The sequence below is a fragment of the Melozone crissalis genome, unplaced genomic scaffold (genome assembly GCF_028551555.1).
Source record: "Melozone crissalis strain CALT ecotype California unplaced genomic scaffold, PUWL_Pcris_2 ptg000023l_1, whole genome shotgun sequence".
Lineage (NCBI taxonomy): Eukaryota > Metazoa > Chordata > Aves > Passeriformes > Passerellidae > Melozone > Melozone crissalis.
In genome coordinates this window covers 30,893,304-30,911,788 of record NW_026535801.1, presented here as the reverse complement: position 1 = coordinate 30,911,788, position 18,485 = coordinate 30,893,304, and the positions used below count along the sequence as shown (strand labels likewise).

Here is an 18,485-nt window from a genome sequence, read left to right as displayed (position 1 = left end):
TTTGTGTTACCATCAAGAATAATTTCCAGAATTTCAAGTACAATTTAGTATTGTAAATTGAAAAGCTAGATCAATTAATTCTCTTTTATTTTAGAAACTTTCCTTGTAACAGTTTTGCTGAGGGAGAGAAGCAGAGCAGAATCAAACTCCATATGGATTAAGTGTTCACCCATATAAATGGCCAGTTAAATATTATTCCACACTTGAAATATTGGGGAAATTTTTGAGGATATGCTTGCTGAGGTGTTCTAGTAACTTGACCTGGTCAGCCTGTGCCCTCAAACTTGTGCATCCCAAAGGCAGGAGTGTGAGATCTGTGTTTAGTTTGAGGAATTCAGTGGGATGGAGGGTTACACAATTGGTGGTGAAAAATCAGACCATTTTAGGGGACTCTCCCACTGCACTCAGTCATCCAGTTCCCAACTGCCTAAGTTGAAAAAGTGACCTTCATATCTGTCTAATAAAGTACTGGCTGTTTTCTCATCCCTTCCCTCTGCTTATTTCTTGGCTGGTAGCTATTCATGTTCAGTTGACTTTTTTTTTTTCCCCAGCCTAACTGAAAATGACACCAGACAAATTAGTGAGCATTTTGTCTCCATGATTAATCAGTGAACTTTCAGTTTTGGCACTGTGTGGTAGGATTACTTAGAGGATAAATAAATAAATCAATCAGATATTTCTGACAACTGTAAAATAATTAGGCAAAAGAAGAAGGAAAAAAACCACCCAACAAAAAGTTGAATGATCACTCTTTAACATGAAATCAGAGAGTACTTTTCTTTTTTTTTGCTTGAATAACTAGCCATGCTAACATGCTAATCAGCATTATTATTTCCTTCTTCCCACTGAATCTGCTGGTGGCTGTGACATGGGACTGAGAGACTTCCTTGATCTGAATTTTTGATGGGTTAAGTTGGAGTGGCAGTTTCTGTTTAGGAGTGTGGTTTTAGTCTGAAACAGAGTATGCAGAAATGGGAATTGCTCTCTCAGTGAATCACAGTCCTGGCTGCTGACCTGAGTGACAGACCTCAGTTTTTCCCTCTGGCAAAGCTGGTGTGTTGGCTTTCCTTCTGCCATGTGGCCACACTGCTAACTCACTGCAAGGGCAAAATCTGTTCTCATTTAGTATCTGGTCAATGTTGTTGTTTCTGATGGTTTTGGACAAGGCCCCTGTGGGAAGACTTTTGCCCAAAGATGTTTGATTTTCCACAGTCAGGATGGATTTCAGTGTGCTGCCCCCAGAATGGCTGCTGCTGCAGGTCCAGCAGCTGGAATATCCTCACGTGCCCTGAGCAGTTTTGGCCTGAGGTCCCTGGGAGAAAAACAAAAGCAATTCTTCATATCTCCCAGCTACATTTGTTTTATGTTTTGGAACACAGGGTACAAACTCTGTGCCTTAGTATTTGACCCTATTTGTCAAATATACAACTTTTCTTAACTACAGTTAAATTTAAGCCAAGATGTCAGAGGGCACATTTTGTTTCAGCCCATGCAAAATGGCAATTTTGATGTAATTTGGTCTGTTAGGTATGTTAATGCTAAGCAAATAAACTTTTGCCCTCATATAAAATTTTGTCTAAGGCCTTCTAGCCATGACAACTATGGATGACTCATAAATACTTAATCCATTCAGGTGGTCCTGAAAGAATTGTGAATATTTGGGCTATTGCAAATAATATAAATAATTCCTGAAATCTCATTCAAGAAAACGTGTTGTGTGTGTGCATGTGATGAGGGGAGGAGCAGGGAGACCCCTGGGAGAGATGAAAACCAAAATGCATCCATTGCGCTTAGCTGAGCCCTGACATAAAGAGATGCAGCCTTGTTGAATACAGGTGTTGATTGATGTTATTGTTCTGAGTTTTGTTTCAAGCAAAACACATCCTCAGTTACAATATCAATACAATTTCCATTGTGTCTATTGTAATGGTGACTGCTAAAAAGAAGACACCTGAAATAAAGTGTGCCAGCAGTCAGCTGAAACATTTCCTTTATCTGCACTTCCATGAATTTATATCTGAAGGAATGTGTTTTTCCAAAGCTGCTCTGTCTGCCCGCTGGCAGGGCTGCACAAAATATTGTTGAGGGTGGGAAAAGCTGTCCATCCACACCTAACAAATGAGTGCCCTGGAAAGTCCCCTGTGAAATCTGTTCCCGGGATGCTTTGTGTTCTCAAGGTCAGCCTGTTTGCTCACCCTTGTGCTCTTTTCCTTTCTTTCAGGGTTTCGAGGACCCCAAGGACAAGTAAGCAAATTTACTTCTGTCATACACTGTTATGTTTACACATTTGGGATTTTTTTCTCATATTAAAACAGGACAAAAATTGATGCCCGGAAGCCAAAAATAATGCTTGGGCTCCCCAGAGGTTTGTCCTGGAGGGACAGGCAGCTGAGGGCACAGGATTGACTGATGTGCATTCAGAACAGCCACTGCCCTCAAAACATTTATTTGTTTGGTGCTTCTAACTTGCTTTTATAATAAAAATGCTTTTGCTGCACTTCCCCTTGCCCCAAATAATCTCCACTCTTTGAAAATAACCCAAGACAAAATCTTCCTCTAAAGTATATACAAGTGTTGGACATCTCCAATAAGAAAAGTTTATGTGTGTATTGAAATGCCTGTATAATTTCTGAGTTTGTTTATGTTTTATATTACTCATTATTGCATATTACTTATTCCTGCATATAAAAATAAACTCAGAAATGATAACTTGTTTGAAAAAGTAAATTCAAAGTTTAATGGTCTAAAATATAGCCAAATTTTAGCAGCATTTTAATTTTTTTTCCTAGAGAACTTTAGAGAAATTGTTAAAACAATTTAATGAGAGTTATATTTTGAAAATTTGCCTTTGGAGGAAAATACCCAAACACATTCACGTTTTAACTTCTACAACTGGACACAACAAAAGCATTTCCTGCATTGAAGTTGTTTAGAATAATTTCATGTTCAGTCCTGCTGAATGGCATTAATTACAAGCTTGCTTAGAGCGAGTCGGGCAACAGTAGAGGAGACTGATGCCTAAATTATGTTGCTGTTGCTCTTTGTCATGTTTCTCAGGCTGAGTGGATTTCTGTGAGCTGGGACAGGTAAATGCTTCTGTGAGCTCTAGACATCCAGCTGTGGGAAAATTGACATTATTGTGGAGAGCAGCTGCATAAATGGAAAGTGATAAGTTTGAACATGGCAATATTAAGAGTCATTCTCTCCTTCCCTTGCCCTTCCCTGCAAACTGGATTTTTGTAACATTTAGCTCTGTGCACCCTGGGATGTTTCTCTGGTCCCACTGTTCACTGTTTCCTGTTGTATCCAGGGATGTTGGGAAACTCCATTGATGTTAGATATGCTTTGGGCAGAAAAGAGTTAACAGATTACAACAAAATAATAGGAATACAGAAATTTCCAGTATCTCTCATGAAATGGTATTTTTCCTCATAGTTTCTGCTAGAAAACACAGAAATCAGCTGCCTCAGTGCTGGTCCACAGCAGAGCCACCCCACAGCTGAGGAGCAGCATCTCCTCTGTTGCTCCAAGGGCCATAATCTCTGTTCTCCATCCTATAGTTTGAAAGGTTCCTTGGGCTGTTACAGCCAATAGCTGAGCTGTCTCACTCAGGGTGGTGCCAGCTTATTATACAGATTTCAGGATTTTGCATTGCTGTTCAGTATCAAAAGAAGCTACTACTTGCCTCTGATTCTCTTTATCCAGAAATCTGTTTAACTCAAGTACAAAGATTTGGCAAAAATAAATCTCTAGCAGAGTATGTTCATGGTGAGAAAGGTTAAAATTAGATACCTAAACCATGTCAGGTCCTGAGGCAGTTCCTTCATGTGCAGAAATACTGAGGGTCAATACTTTTGTCTGGCAGCAAGGGAAGACGTGGGCAGCACACGTCCCTGAAAACTGGACCAAACCTTATGTGCATGAGTGCAGGTTTAGTTACTCAACCTAAGCATGAAGCATTTAAAATTATGGCATACATGTAGTTTTGGCAGTGGTCACACTCTGCATTGGCAGAAAGTAATTAAATCAGCAGCACATTTTTGGACCACTCTGAAGCCAGAATCTCTGGGTTAATTGGTAGCATTCACATTTGAAAAAGTTGCTACAAGCTCTTGTTTGTGCTGTTCTGTCCCTTGACACAATTTTCTGTTGGCTACATTTGAAGAAACCTCAGCACTGCTTTTAGGATGTGTTTTTGGAAGTTTCATGGCAGCCTGAAATCCTCATTCCACCCTCCCCTCCATCAACCATACTATATCAAAAGGCATTTTGACATATGAATTTCATTAATCTATGGCAGTAGCTCAGCTCTGACTTACAGGCACTGCCTCCAGGGCACTCCTTAGAACTGGGAACTTTAGTATGCCAATTTAAAATTACATTTATGCAAATGTACTCAAACTTGCTGCACTGTAATTTAGCTTGGGTACAATGGGCTGTGAAAGTCACCTGAACAGCTGAGGCTGTGCGAGGTGACTGAGCTTCCCCGCAGTCTGTGTGAGGGTGCCTGCCCACTGCCAATGTCCCAGCAAGGCAATTTCAAACCAGCCTGCAAGCTTGGAGCTTATTGTAGTGTTAGAAACACCCTGAGCAGTAAAAGAGCCTATTACAGACCTGCAGGCAGCTGAGGTGGACACCAAGCAGGCAGGTTCTTGAGACTGCAGCTGGAAATGTGAGTGCTCTTTGCCAGCTGCTGGGCTGCCCCTGGGCTGGGTTGCAGCGCAGAGCGCATCTCGTGTGTGGAGCGGGGAAATGGCAATGGCCCCAGCGTGTACAAACTCACAGGGCCTTGGAAGGCATTCTGTAAATACAAAGCCTAATGATTTCCTTGCTCGTTTTTATAAGCCCAGAAGACGCTGCAAGGACTGAATGAAGCAAAGCAGCATCCCCTTGAATGCTCAAGCAGATGTACTTCCCCTGAGGAAGTAAATTGAATGTCCTGACCTTGTAGGAAAAAAAACCACTTTTATTTTCAAAGCTGATTATATGAATTTCTAGGAACTAAGTAACTTCTAGAGCCCCAAAATAAAAAAACTCTTTCCCCCAACCCCTTTGATACTAAGGTTGACTGAAATAGAGATTAGACCTTGAGACAAACTAGGCTTGTAACTGCTGTATGGCCACTGAGTAGATGCCACTGCTGTGCTGTCATGACCCAGGTAAGGAGCAGACACATTTAGCTTGCTAGCTGGGTCAAGGAGTGGTAGAATGGAAACGAGCAGATAGACCTGATTTATTTTTCTCTTCTTCTTAAAATCTGATCTAGTTTTGCAGAAAACTTTGAAAGAGCCTTCCTTTTTGGAAAGGGACCTTTAACTTTTAAAACAGAGTCACAATCTGATTTGTGAGCTGCTTTCCAGCACAGCCTTACCTGTGGGAGCCTGCTGGCTGCAACACAGACTGCATTGTGTGCTCTGGTGCAGTGCAAATGAAACCAGGGAAATAAAGCAGAGTAGCTTTTCATCGTGCTTGTCAGACCCCAGGATTTTTCCTCCAGAGCTGGGGAGGGTCACACAGCAGGAGCCCAGGGTTGCTGTGGCACCCTGGGGTTTGCACACAGAAATAGTTATCTGCTGCAATATGCCCTCGTGCAAGGGAGGAGCATATTCCAGTGGATAACTATTGGCAAACCCTGGGGATAACCTGGGCAATCATGCAAGCAGAGCAGAAAAACAGCACTTCAGGATTAGCTTTTAATTTCTGCCTATAGCTTGTCTGAGGGCAGGCCATTAAAGTGACAGCATCAAGTCATTAAAATACTGTTAGATTTTTAAAATAACTAGAATCTGGGGAGGTGGTTCAGGTTTCCTCATCCTCAGTGCAAAACGCCTCAGGACAATTAAGTTTACAGTGTTATTTTTTCTCAACAGTTTTTTTGAAAATCAGCTTCATTTTTCTCTAGCTACAGCAGAGATTCAGAAAAACAGTGGCACAAAATATTATAATCTTGTTCCACATATTTAGAAAGCAGAATCAAATTTGTATTTTTTTTCTGTTGCCTTTTTCTTTTGCAACTTTTCCTTAAGTAAATATCATGTAAACAGATTTTTCTTTCTGTTTTATGCTTTATACTCATAAGTAACTGTGTGAAGGGGAGTCAGGCCACATTTTTTCCTCAAATGTTTGTTCTGTAAACAATTTTTTCTCAAAAAGGGAAAATTGTTCAAGTTTGGAAATTTTCTTAATAATATTTACAGAAATTGTTATTAGAAAGCATGAAATATGACTGGAGGCATAAATCATTTTTTTCAGTGCAGGCACTAACAGCTACAGCAGTAGAGCAGTGCAGGGAAGGATAAGTCAGAGGACAAGGGGAAGGAGGCTACCCAGTGGTTTTAGATAATGAGGGATGGAAATGAGACCTGAGTGCAAGGAATGTAGTGTAGAAACAGGGCAAATAAATAGAAGCCTTGTAGTAATGACTCAGGACTGGCAGTGAGCTCTAGAGCTGGTACCACTCCCTCTCTGCTCCCAGTCCCTTTCCCAGCTGGAGCAAAATGCCATTAACCTCCAGCTCATTATGCACTGCAATAACACATGGTGCAGAGGCAGAAATTACCTTGTGCTCTTATGCTCCCTTTCCATGGCATCCCCAGGAGCACCCAGGAGAGCATGAACCCAGAGGATGAAGTGGATGAATTTCTGGGCCGGGCCATCGACGCCAGAAGCATCGATCGGTTACGCTCGGAGCACGTGCGCAAATTCCTCTTAACATTCAGGGAGCCTGACCTGGAGAAAAAGGTAACGCTGTCCAAAAACCATTGCAGTGGGTCAGCCAGGCTTGTTAGGAGTTTTAATTCTCCTGCAGAAGGTCAGGCTGTTATATCTAGGGTTTAAACTATGGTTTGGGTGCTGGAGGTGAGGTTGTGATCTTAAAAAATCCATGCTTCTTCATGAAAACTTTAATATAACTTGTCCTAAAAAAATCACAGTCATCTGAAGGGAGCACTGGCCAGGAAAGCCATTTCTATCAGACACACATGAATGTGCAGTGATAAGCAGTAAAGGGAATCCAGAATAAACCAAATTTTTTTTTCTCTGACTTTGAGACTCCAAACTGAGATTGCAGTCACCCCTTATCTCCTTCAAATCACTGGAGAAACCCACTTTACCCTACCTAAGCTCCTCTGGAGGGACTCCTCTGCCCTTTGTCCCCATAGAGCCCCAAGTACTATTAGGGCTCATTGGGATGCAGTCTGTACTCTGGATATTTTTGGGAACCCATTTTAAGCAAGAAGTAGTTCTCTATCCCACAAATGTGAGAAAGGGGAGTAACAGAGCTCAAGCTCATGAGCAATTGATTTCATCCTGATCTGGTTTCAGATATTGCTGTCAGGCAAAGACCATTTCCTTGACTATATAGTAGAGACTATCTGCTATCATCAAGTTAAATTTCCAAGTCTAGAGGTACCTGGATGACATTATTAAAGGTACCATAAAAAATGATGGGTTTAATTGCACAAAGGAAGTAATCCTATTTTTCTTTCATTTTTTATTCAAGCACATATCCTTAGGATGCTTGAGTGGTCTGTGGGTTAAACTCATTATTCCATGGAAAACACTTCATAATAAGTCTGCACTAATTATTTTGTAATTTTATTTAGAAACAGTCTTTCCTTGACAAGAATGACTACCTATTACAAAAGCAGAGCTTTTGAGGATTTACAGCTGTTCAATGAATCAGTGTGGGACTGGATAAAAGCTCGAGCATGTAATTTCCCCCCACTCCTCCTCTTCAATTTTATAGCTAAAAACTGCCAGGGAAATTAGCGGTTCACCTGTTCAGAGCACCTTTTATTTTGTGGTTCAAACACTGATATGGTCTGTGTTGAGAACTGAGCTCCAAGCTAAAGAAAGCATCTCTGGGAATGGGGTGGAGCTCCCACGTGGCTGACACGATGACAAGAAGCTGGAAGGGGTGACTGTGTGACAAGCACAGCAGCCTTGCACTGCCATTAGAATAAGTCAGTCATCTGCACAAATGCAAGGTTTTCTCATCAGCAGCATTTGTCCCTCTTGGAGGAAACTTCCCATGCCAGAAGTTTAGGTCTGATGACAGTGACCTAGAATCTTGGTCCCAGATAATGCATTTCTGTTCCTCTCGGGCAAGGGGCAGCTGGTGAATCCTCTCTTCACCCAGCTCTGTGGGTTTCTGCCCTGGCCTTTGGGCCTGTTCTTGCCCTTACAGATTGCCTGGGAGAGAAGGGGAGCTGGGAATGTTGTTTTATACCAGCACTGCTTTCCAAGGACCTAGACAAAAGCCAAGTAAGAAGTTTTTTATGGCAGCCAGTCAAATTTCCCACTAACATAATAACTGTGGTTTTTTTGCAGTACTCCAAGCAGGTGGATGACAGGTTTGGAGCCTATGTGGCTTGTGCCTCCCTAGTCTTCCTCTTCATCTGCTTTGTTCAAATCATAATCGTGCCACAGTGAGTACCCTTTCATGCCTTTGTTCCCATCTGCTCCCCTCCTCTACTCCAGCCTACTTTTCTTTGTTTTTTCCTTGAAAATTCAGAACTCCAAGGGGAAGAGAAAAATCCTTAAATAATTCATGCTCAAGTGATGCATGGTGCTTATTGTTTTACCCATTTCTAGTGCAGATTAAAACCTCCTCACTGGCATGTGAGGATTTCTGTTTCCCCAAAGTGATTTCTCCTATAATTTACCTTGGTCTTAGGAAATTCAGTTCAGCACATTTATAAGCCTGTGGAAAACAAATATCACTGAGTAGGAGGGATTGGCTACCAAGGCATAGCACACACTCACAGCACAAGGCTGGGCTGCCCTCTTGTCTAAACACGTAGGGGCAGGGAGATGGAAACCCATCACAGCCTCATTGCTCAGAGCACTGAGGTCTCAGGATCTGCTTTGCAAAGGAGGATAATCTCTCATACATTTATTCTTCTGGACTCAGAGCAGCTGGGCAAGAGGAGAGATAGAGAGGAGGTTGAGCTGCACATGCCTGAGCTTGTGGCTCACTCCAGGTTTCAGGGTTGCTGTCATTTCTTTTCCCAGGCAAGAATGGCAAAAGCTCCTCAGGGCTGTGGGGCACAGTGCTCTTGGCCCACTGCACTGGTCTGCAGCTTTGTCTGCAAGGCACAGCTCAACTCACTAAATCTCTTCCAGCAGTGAGTGAGCTCTGCAGAAATGGGACTTCTCAAAGAGTTCTTTAAAAGTCACTTAAAATTACAGCATGTGGGTATTTCCTATAATCTGGTTTAGTAGCAATAATACACCATTCACTGAGCAATGCTGTGTTGGAAATAAATTTAGAGTTAGTAATTTTTAAACTGAAGAACAAGATCACAGAAGCTATGAAAAGGCTCCAAATTTATCTTCCTTACAAGACAAAAAATTGTCCCTAAAGAGAGTTCCAGCACTATTTTGTGCCATCACAACTGTTTTCTATGTTTGTTCCCACCACTCTTTTTAGACTGGAGACTGGTTTGTAGTGTTCAGATCAGATATTCAGAAGGTCACAGAAATAACACATAGTCTGATGTTTATCATTCACTCTCCCAGGCACAAGTGCTCACAGAAGGATTGAATCAGCAAAACAACATCAGGACAAATGCACAATGTAAACAGACAGGTCTGCTTTGGGAAACTGCAAGTGAAGCTGAAAGAGGCTCAAAATTGGAACTAGATAATTCTTAGCAATTAATGCAATGTTAATTACATCCAAAAATGTTCTCTGAAAGTAACTAATTGAACAGTGGCTTACACTTTGGACTTCTAAATATTGCCATCATAACTTCACACCTGCAGAGGCCCTCTACCAGCCCTGTGTTGCTCATCAAGCTCCCTAAGCAGCCCCTATGCTCTCTCCATAAAACCCAGTTTAACATTTAAATGACAACTTGACAATTTCTCATGTGTGGCAGCCGTATGGCTGCCTCCTTTGTATTACGCAGGAGCCATCCCTTCTGGCAGTGTGGTGTAAATGTGCTGTTCAGTGTCCTCCCATGCTGCCCATAAGGAGGGTGGTTGTTTATTTGGGGGTTTTTTTGCAAGTTCTGAAGTGTCCTTAGTCAGCCTGTTGGTTCAAGAGTAAATAAATTTTTTTATTTTAACTATAGTTCAGATACACTTCCCTTCACCTTTTGCTTTGTTTCTCCTTATATTTCAGTTGCATAGGTTTGGTCTTTTATTGAACACCAAGTGAAACCACAGGTGTATATGTGTCACCATCAGAGCTTCATGAAAGACACACCGTGGAATCAGAATTTGAAACTAGAGACAGAATGTCAGTGTCAATTTATTATGATAAAGAGGAATTGCTTTAAGGAATTTCAAAAAAGGCTCAAACAGAGAATTAGCAAGTACAATTATCCTAGTAGTCACGAGAGAACACAGAGAACAGCTGGCTTTGGTGTTGTTGCCCTCAATGTCACATTGCAAGAGTACTTCCTTTAGATTATGAACAAGGCTGACTCCTGGGAGGAGGCCTATCCTGTCACACTGAGACCAATCACTGGGAAATTGGTGTTGAATCTCTTTGTGAAGAAAACAGATGAAAATTCACAGCACAAAGTTGGCCCTGGAATCCTCTTTGTACTTCAGAGTTGGGAGGAGCAGGAACCTCTCAGGCTGGCCAAGATAAGGCTGTTATCCCTGACTATCCTTACGCTGTGCTTGCTCACATCCCAGCACCACACAGAGCACAGAGAGTGGTGCTGCACTGACATTCCCTGTGCAAGACAGGAAGCCATTCCCACTGAGATTATTCCCACCCAGCTGCACCTCAGCACTCAGCCTGCCTTCCTTCCCAGGGGTGCCCTGCCCACAGCCAGCTGGGGGCTGACCTGCCGCAACAAGTTCTTCTGTCACCTCCTCTAGTGCATGAAATGTGTTTCAGTCCCACCTCTGTCACCCCAGCAGGAAGGTGATTGCTGTAAATGATGCAGCGTTCTCTGTTCTGCAGCCTGTCTGAATAATTCTAAATAGGCCAGAGGGTCTGTTGGTATTCCAGGCACCTCGTGTCTCCCACAGCTATCCTAATTGGAAAGCCTGTGCAGTGTGTCATAGCTTGTACAAATGTGTTCTGGAGAGCAGAGCTGCAGCTATTCTACACAATGTGCATTTAAAAAACAAAACAAAACCAACCAAACCTCTCTTTGATTTCAGCTCTACATTTATGCTGGGTTTTTTCCTGACCTGTTTCCTGATCCTGACCACGGTGGTGTTTGTTTCAGTCATTTACTCCTGTGTAAAGGTGAGTACTGTGGTTTCTTTGTAGTCCTCTGCCTAAGATAACCAGATCAGCAATCTGCTTCTTCAGCTAACAGAGTGTGTTTTGTTAGCCATCCTTTCCACACTATGTGATAAGGGTTACAGAAAAAGCCTTTGATAAGGCAGAATGAACTGCAAACAGATGCTAGGGCTGGCATCTCTGTAGCTCAGCAAGAAGTAATCACTCTGTGGATCTGCATGTCTATTAAGTCCCCTGCAGACACTCTCATATTGATATCAGAAGAGCACATTTTCCAATGTGGGACCAAGCCCTGACCATTCATTTCCTCCCTGTAAACTTCCTGCAGCGTTGCCTGTGTGCTCGCCCCTGCTGCATATGCCTGTTTGGGTAGGCAGATAATCAGAAGCAGAATATCATCAAGGAAAAATGTCCTGGAGGGAAGTAAAAGCCATAAACATATAGAATTTTATCAGCCTTTCTCACATGAGTGTACAGAGCTTCCAACATTCACTGGGCTCTTTCTTGTAGCTGCCTTTGATCAGAAAAGAAATACATTGTGTGAAGTCCAAAAACATATTAATTCTTCTTGTCAGCCTGTGGTAAACTGGCACTGAGCACTGTGGGAAGGGTGCTGTGCTCATCCATTTCACTCAAAGTTGTTCCTATTAAAAACATGGATGTGTTTCAGGTTTAGGGATCCTTCTAGCCTAGAAGTGTCTGAACATGGAACACACTCAGATTCAGGTTCCTTAGCCCAAGCTTAGCTTTGTTCCTCAGTGCCTGGAATAAAATAGCTCAGTAGCATTATGTTTCCAGCAGAAGAAACAGTGGGATAATGGATAATGTCAGGCAGATGATTTGTCTCACTTTAATTATCTTCTCTGTGCCATTTTCAACAGTTGAATGTGGGTGCTCTTGACAGACTTGCACCTTACATGTCTTTTTTATTTTTTTTTTAAGTTAAATTTGGAAATTAAGCCTTGCTTTCTCATATAATAAGAGCTGCAGAGTGTTCCCAGTGACAGAATCTTCAACTTCTGTTTGAAGTTAACGACTCACTCACAGGGTTTCCTTTGGCCTTATGACAATATTAAAGGGAGCCTAGTTTCTAAGTGCAGCATCCCATTGGTCTGGCTTGTTTACCAGCAATGAGAAGCAGAGTCAGAAATAACACTGCTGATAGGAAGGCTTGGGTGCCCTGAGCTGGGAAATGGTACCCAAGATGCCTGGTTGTACTTGCTGTGTCCATTGCACTTGACGATGCTACTGAAATTCATCCATTTGTAAACAGGTACCAGCAGTTCATGTGATTAGCAGTTAATTAACCACCAATGTGACAAGATTCAGATCACAGCCACAGTGAACTTGGGAATTTGGTGCTGAGCTGTGCTGCAGGTCTCTGGCAGCACCATCCCAGCACTCTGCCAGCCAGGCAGGGCCACCCCAGGTCCCTGGTTCTGCTGGGACAGGAGCTGGGGCAGCCCTGGAGATCTGGAGCACTCCAGCTGCCTGATCCAAGGCTCAGAGCTGTTTGTCACCCAGTGGCATTTACAGGCCACTGCCACATACTGACAGCAGCACTCAGTTCTTCTGTCATCATTCAAATCCTCTGGTGATGGTTTGGGCTTTTTGGGTAAAATTATTGCTGGTCTTAATTACTGATGAATTTAAAAGGCACACAGGACTTTTCAATCCCTGGGATGTTAGGCAGATTTCATTCTTGCTTTCTTTGTCTTGATCTTCCAAATTCCTCTAGAAGAGGTCTGTTCAGTGGTGCCTCCAACTGTTTCTAGGCTGGCTTTGCCTCAGTGCATGGGCTCTGGATGCACAAGACATCAGAGGGAATTCAGAATAACATCAGAATTTAATGGGATTTTCTGAAGCCCCTGACATTTCCAGCAGTGAGTTTTCATCCCCACAACATACTCATGTATAACATCCAGTGTGGCTTCTGTGCAGAGATTGCAAATATTGAAAATATTGGGCCTTCTAGCTCAGGTTCCTTTTTGATTGCCTCTTCTTAGTGCTCCAAATTAGCCTCTGCTGACAACACCTGATTATGAGATGGCTTGTTTAGGGAACAGGTACTTCGAGCTTGTCAGCTCCATGTCTGATGGCAGCAGCTCCTAATAGCTGCAGCCCACTTCTGTCATCCAGAAAACATCTTTGTGTTTCAAGTCTTTGATTTTTAAGCAGTGAGTTTACCCAGCCCTTGGATAAGGGTGTTTTATTTCTGTACTCCACATTGCTCCAGGAAACACACACCTGCAGAAGGAAGGCAGTTTTGCAGATCCTTCAGATGAAAACCCTGAAGACAGAGATGTCAGCATTGTTTGTTTTGTTTCACACTCAGATGTGGAAGAGGAGAGCATGTGTTTTAAATACCAGTGGTTCATTCCACATGAAGTTGGAAAGCAGGTGTTCACCCCAGGACATCAGCATAAGCACAACTTTTGCCTGTTTGCTGTGCTGTTACATGATAGTGTCTCTTTTTTCTTCCTCTTTCTAGCTTTCATGTGAGATTTCCCCTCCCTGTTTGGCCTCCCCAGCTCTGCCTTTGACAGTGGCCAGCAGGCTCTTTCTGAACAGCCTGATCATGTTTTATTTTCTTTTGCTGTCATTATTATCTTCCTCTATAAAATTCTCCACGGACTAGAAGTTCATCCTGGAACTGCCAGCACAGCCAGCTTGGCTTTCCAAGTTTCTTCAGCTGTAATAAACAAGAGAGTTCCAGTTCTTTGCTTTGATGCTCCATGAAGTCTTGGCCACTGTGAGGTGGTGTCCCTTCCCAGTAGAGTCTAAGGTCATGGGAACCAGGGTCCCTTCTCAAATACTCTGCTGACAGACATCTGTTTTGCTACTAACTTATCAAGTTTGTGGTTTTTTCTTAAAATCCTTTAACTTCTGGTATCTACACTGCTGTGTGGAATTCAACTTCTTGCATGGTTCTGGGAGAACACAGGAGTGAAATTTCAAGTTATCCTTTCTGAGAAAATAAGCTTTTCTGTAGCTCTACATAGGTGTAGCTTGCCCATCACATTCTTTGCCTCCAAAAGCTGGTCTAGATGCTCCTAAAGCATTTGGGTTTTTTGTCTCAATCAGGAAAATAAAACCCTCTGAAAAGTGTACTTTTTTAATAGACTAATAAATCACTGTGAAATAAGTTACAGAAATGGACTTGCAACATCAAGTTGCCTGGAGATGTTGTCTTTTACTGCAGAAGCATCTTAATGTACTTCAAAATGACTCAAAGGCTTTTATTACAAATTGAAAAATCAGACCTTAAAGACCTCATCTTACAACATAACAGCAATTATCTAAGCAGTTTTCCATACCCACACTAGATGTTAAGAAGACAAAAAGAAGAAATATTTCTCTTCTATCCTACATCAGCTGTTGTTCCAAGGAATTTACTTTATTTAGAGTAATTTCATCATGCAAATGACTGGAGGTTATGGATTATTTTCAGTGTCACGCACTTCTTGTTGGATCACTTTTTAAACTTGTACTTTCACCTGCACAGCAGTGCCCTTTCTTCACCTGCACTTACACATTTCAATTCAGAGTGAACTGGAATCAACTGGACAATCCAATTTTCTTTTTTCCCATTGTGGTTATTTTTCTTTACATGGGGATTTAAGAGTGCTAATGAGTGACCTCACCTTGTGTGGCTGCCCAAACATGGATCTCAGCTGCCCAGATGGGTCACATCCTTTCTCTCAGCCCCTTCTCAGGAGTGCAGATGGGTCTGGGAGCTGCCATTTCATCAGATCCCTGTTTGTCACTCAGGCAGGATTTGAGTGTCCCTTTGGACACTACAAGCCAATGGGCCCACCAGCAGTGCTGCTTGGATTTTCACTGTACTGCAATGTCCTGATATTCTGCTTCTTTTACGAGCACAGAAGAGGTCTTATTTTTGTGTTTTTGGAAATGGGAGGGACAGTCATCTTCTTTCCTTTTTTTCTACTTCTGTGCTCTACCCCTGACTTGTGGATGTTTTTATGGGAGAAGCACTGCATGAATGGAGCTGAATTTTCAGACCTGAGATAGGTCCCCATGTCTGTCACAGAAGTCCTTGAAGCTGCAGGTGTTCCTGGTGTCCAGCTGCCTCTGTGAAATGGGGAGAGCGTGATTTATGTGACAGGGCCCCCACGAGTGTTCATGAGGCTGAGGTTCCTCAGAGGCATGGCATGGCATGACTGTGCTATTGCACTCTCAACTGTAGCCCTGACCTCCTATGGGGTTTGGCATTTCTTTCTTCTCCAGGACTTTTCCCAGCTGTACTTGTTTACTGACCTAAAATTTTTCCTAGTTTGTAAAGTAATGAGAACCAAGATTAATAGAAAGAAAACATGTTTTCATTAGAATTCAAGTGTCTTCCACTGATCGCTTTGCTTGATATCTCAGGCTTGGTTCAAAGTCAGGCTTTTTTGGGATTGTTGGCAGCAGGGGCTTGAGCCAAGATCCACAACAAAAAACTCCAACATTTTATTTAGGTGCCTGATTTCCCAGAGATTGCAGATGGAAGTTAGATCCCTGAATACCTTTGTGGAGCTTGGCCTTGAGGCCTAAACAAAGATATGGCAGGAAAACCTGTCCTGCTCTAATCTAGTGAGAAAACTGTCTAAATGCAGTACAGATCCTCCTTCTCCTTCCAAATCCTAAAGGGGCTAGAGCAGAGGAAAGCCCCATTGGATTTTCCATAACCCAATTCTAGTAGGAATCTGCTAGATGACATCTGTGTGGAAGCAGCTGGACATGGTAGGGCAAAGGGATATTTTGGTTCATGGCTTATCAACAAAGCTAAGGATTTCTATGTCACCAGGGTTTATTTGTGAGAAAAAGGTGTTTTCCTTTGTTTTATAGTGGCTGCCACCGAGCCTGAAGGATTGCATAAGCTTCCAGTGCATTTCAATCAATCCTCATACAGTGCAAATAAGTTACAACCCCCCTTTCCCCTTTTCTCCAGTCCCCCACAGAGCCTTGTTCTCTCCTTTCACCTGGAGCATGTGCTGGTAGCAGGTGAAATCAGCTCTTTCAAAACTCTTGCCACAGCCTCTCCCTGCCTCTGTGAAGAGTCTCCAGCTAATCAGCTGCAGCACTCGGTAATTACACTGCAGGGCTGCTGTGTGGGAAGCACAGCGCTGACAAAATGTTGCATACCCAAAGATGTAAGAGTGAAGGATAAAAGGGAAAAGCAAGACTTTTAATAGAAACATTAGTCATAGTTAAATTGCAGTGCCATGGCGCTGTGCTGCTGTTTCTTTGTGTCTCTAAAAATACCCTCTAGTGGCTTGGTTAGTGGTGCAGTGAGTAAGGGAGGGGAGAGCTGGGCTCTGGAAAAGGCTCTGGTGGTGCTGGGCAGGGCCCCCCTGCCCTGGTGGGGTGGTGTGGAGGGGCAGGGCACTGTGGGAGGACAATCTCCCATGGGAGCACAAGGGTCTCCTGGCATTCCTGCTCCAGCCCTGAGCTCCCACTGGCACAGCTGTGGCTGTGTTCGCAGGGGTCCGAGGATGAGGGAAGAGATGAGGATTTGACTCCATGTTTCAGAAGGTTTGATTTATTATTTTATTATATATATTATATTAAAACTATACTAAAAGAAGAAAGGATTTCATCAGAAGGCCAGCTAAGAATAGAAGAAGAAAGAATGATTTACAAAGACTTGTGGCTCAGACAGAGAGTCCGAGCCAGCTCACTGTGATTGGCCATTAATTAGAAACAACTACATGACACTAATTACAGATCTACCTGTTGCATTCCACAGCAGCAGATAATCATTGTTTACATTTTGTTCCTGAGGCCTTTCAGCTTCTCAGGAGGAAAAATCTTAAAGAAAAGATTTTTCATAGAAGATGTCTGTGACATACAGCGGTGCCACGTGAAGGGACAGGGGTGCCTTGGCTGTCTCCTGGACACTTGCAGCCAGAGCAGTGCAGGGATGCCTCAGGCCATGCCAGGGGTGGCCCAGGCTGGGAAGGGCAGGGTCAGCTCTGCTCTGACACACGGGCTGTTTCCATCTGGAGTGGATGCTGCAGTCAGTAGCCATCAGCAGGAGTCCCTGGGCCAGCTGGGCTCCCTGACTGCCCTCGGCCACGGGGATTTTTGTCACTGTGAGTGTGGAGCAGAGTGCCACAGCCCAGCCTGGGCCAGCTGATCTCTGCAGAGGGCCTGACACATCACAGGGCTGGCCTGGGCTGTTTTCAGTCAGTGTCTGAAATGGCACCAGAGAGCCCCATGACACGCCTTGGTGATCAAAGGGACACGACATGCACTCTCATTTCTGCGTTTGTAAATTTTTGCTCCAGTAATTTCCAGGCTTAAGCTCCTGGCTATTTCAGTTACAGATGGCTTGTGGTTTGCTTCTCACGACAGGATGAGCACAGCCCTGCAAGCCATGCTATCTGGGCTCAGGAGCCATCACTCCCATTAGGAAGGCTAAGTAGATTTGGAGAGCCAGCTGGGCCTGCTGCCATGAGGCAGACACGTCTCTGCCTGCCCTTGTCCCAGAGCTGCCATCCCCCATCACATCCTCCATCCACACAGACCCACGCTGAAGGATGCAGGCAGCTCAAATGCAGGTTGTAATCTGTAAAACAAGTGAGGATTTGATGTGTCTATTTGATTTTTTTTCTCTCTTGCAGCTTTTCCCAGTTCCTCTCCAGACTCTTTCTAAGAAGATTGTACAGTCTAGGACCAATAGTACCTTAGTTGGAGTCTTTGCCATTATCCTGGTTTTTCTGTCTGCCTTTGTCAACATGGTATGCCCATTATTTCCTTTTGATCCATCCAGTTCTGCATTGTTCTCTTATTGATGCTCTGCAGCATTGTGACCCTTAAAACCACTGAATTTAACATGACCCTGCCTAGGACTGAAAGCATCTGAGGTTGGGGCCCTTTGCTTTTTGGGCACAGAAAAGAAATGGGAGGCCAACAGCTCCATCCCCAGAGCTCATTATATGCCTGGCACTGATTTGTGCCCAGATCCTTTTGTGATTTTTTAAATGCTTCTGCTCCAAGTACAGGAGCCCACCTGATGCAGATCCCTGCAGGAAGGGCTGGCACGAGGCTGAAGTGTTAAATAACACACACTGTAATAATTCCCACCATACTGAGTGGGACATAAGTGTTCCTTGGGCTTGGTGCCAGCCCTGCACGGGGCTGCCTCCTGCTCCAAGGGCAGGGATCAGCTCATGGGCACGGTGGTGACTCTGCTTTTGAGGTGCACTTTTGGGACTGAGGTGGCTGTTCTCTGGGGCATGGATTTTGTTAATTCATATTTTGGGGGAGA

At 43.4% G+C, this 18,485-nt stretch overlaps 1 protein-coding gene across 1 annotated transcript in view; it reads left to right on the top strand.

The window, feature by feature from the left end:
- The window catches only part of ADCY5 (adenylate cyclase 5), a 204,449-nt gene that overhangs the window by 171,393 nt on the left and 14,571 nt on the right, over positions 1–18,485 (top strand). Inside the window, exons 9-13 of the mRNA XM_054277897.1 lie at positions 2,222–2,244; positions 6,597–6,741; positions 8,332–8,429; positions 11,128–11,215; positions 17,839–17,955. Of these exons, the coding sequence (XP_054133872.1) occupies positions 2,222–2,244; positions 6,597–6,741; positions 8,332–8,429; positions 11,128–11,215; positions 17,839–17,955 (471 nt within the window). The remainder of the gene's footprint in view (positions 1–2,221; positions 2,245–6,596; positions 6,742–8,331; positions 8,430–11,127; positions 11,216–17,838; positions 17,956–18,485) is intronic.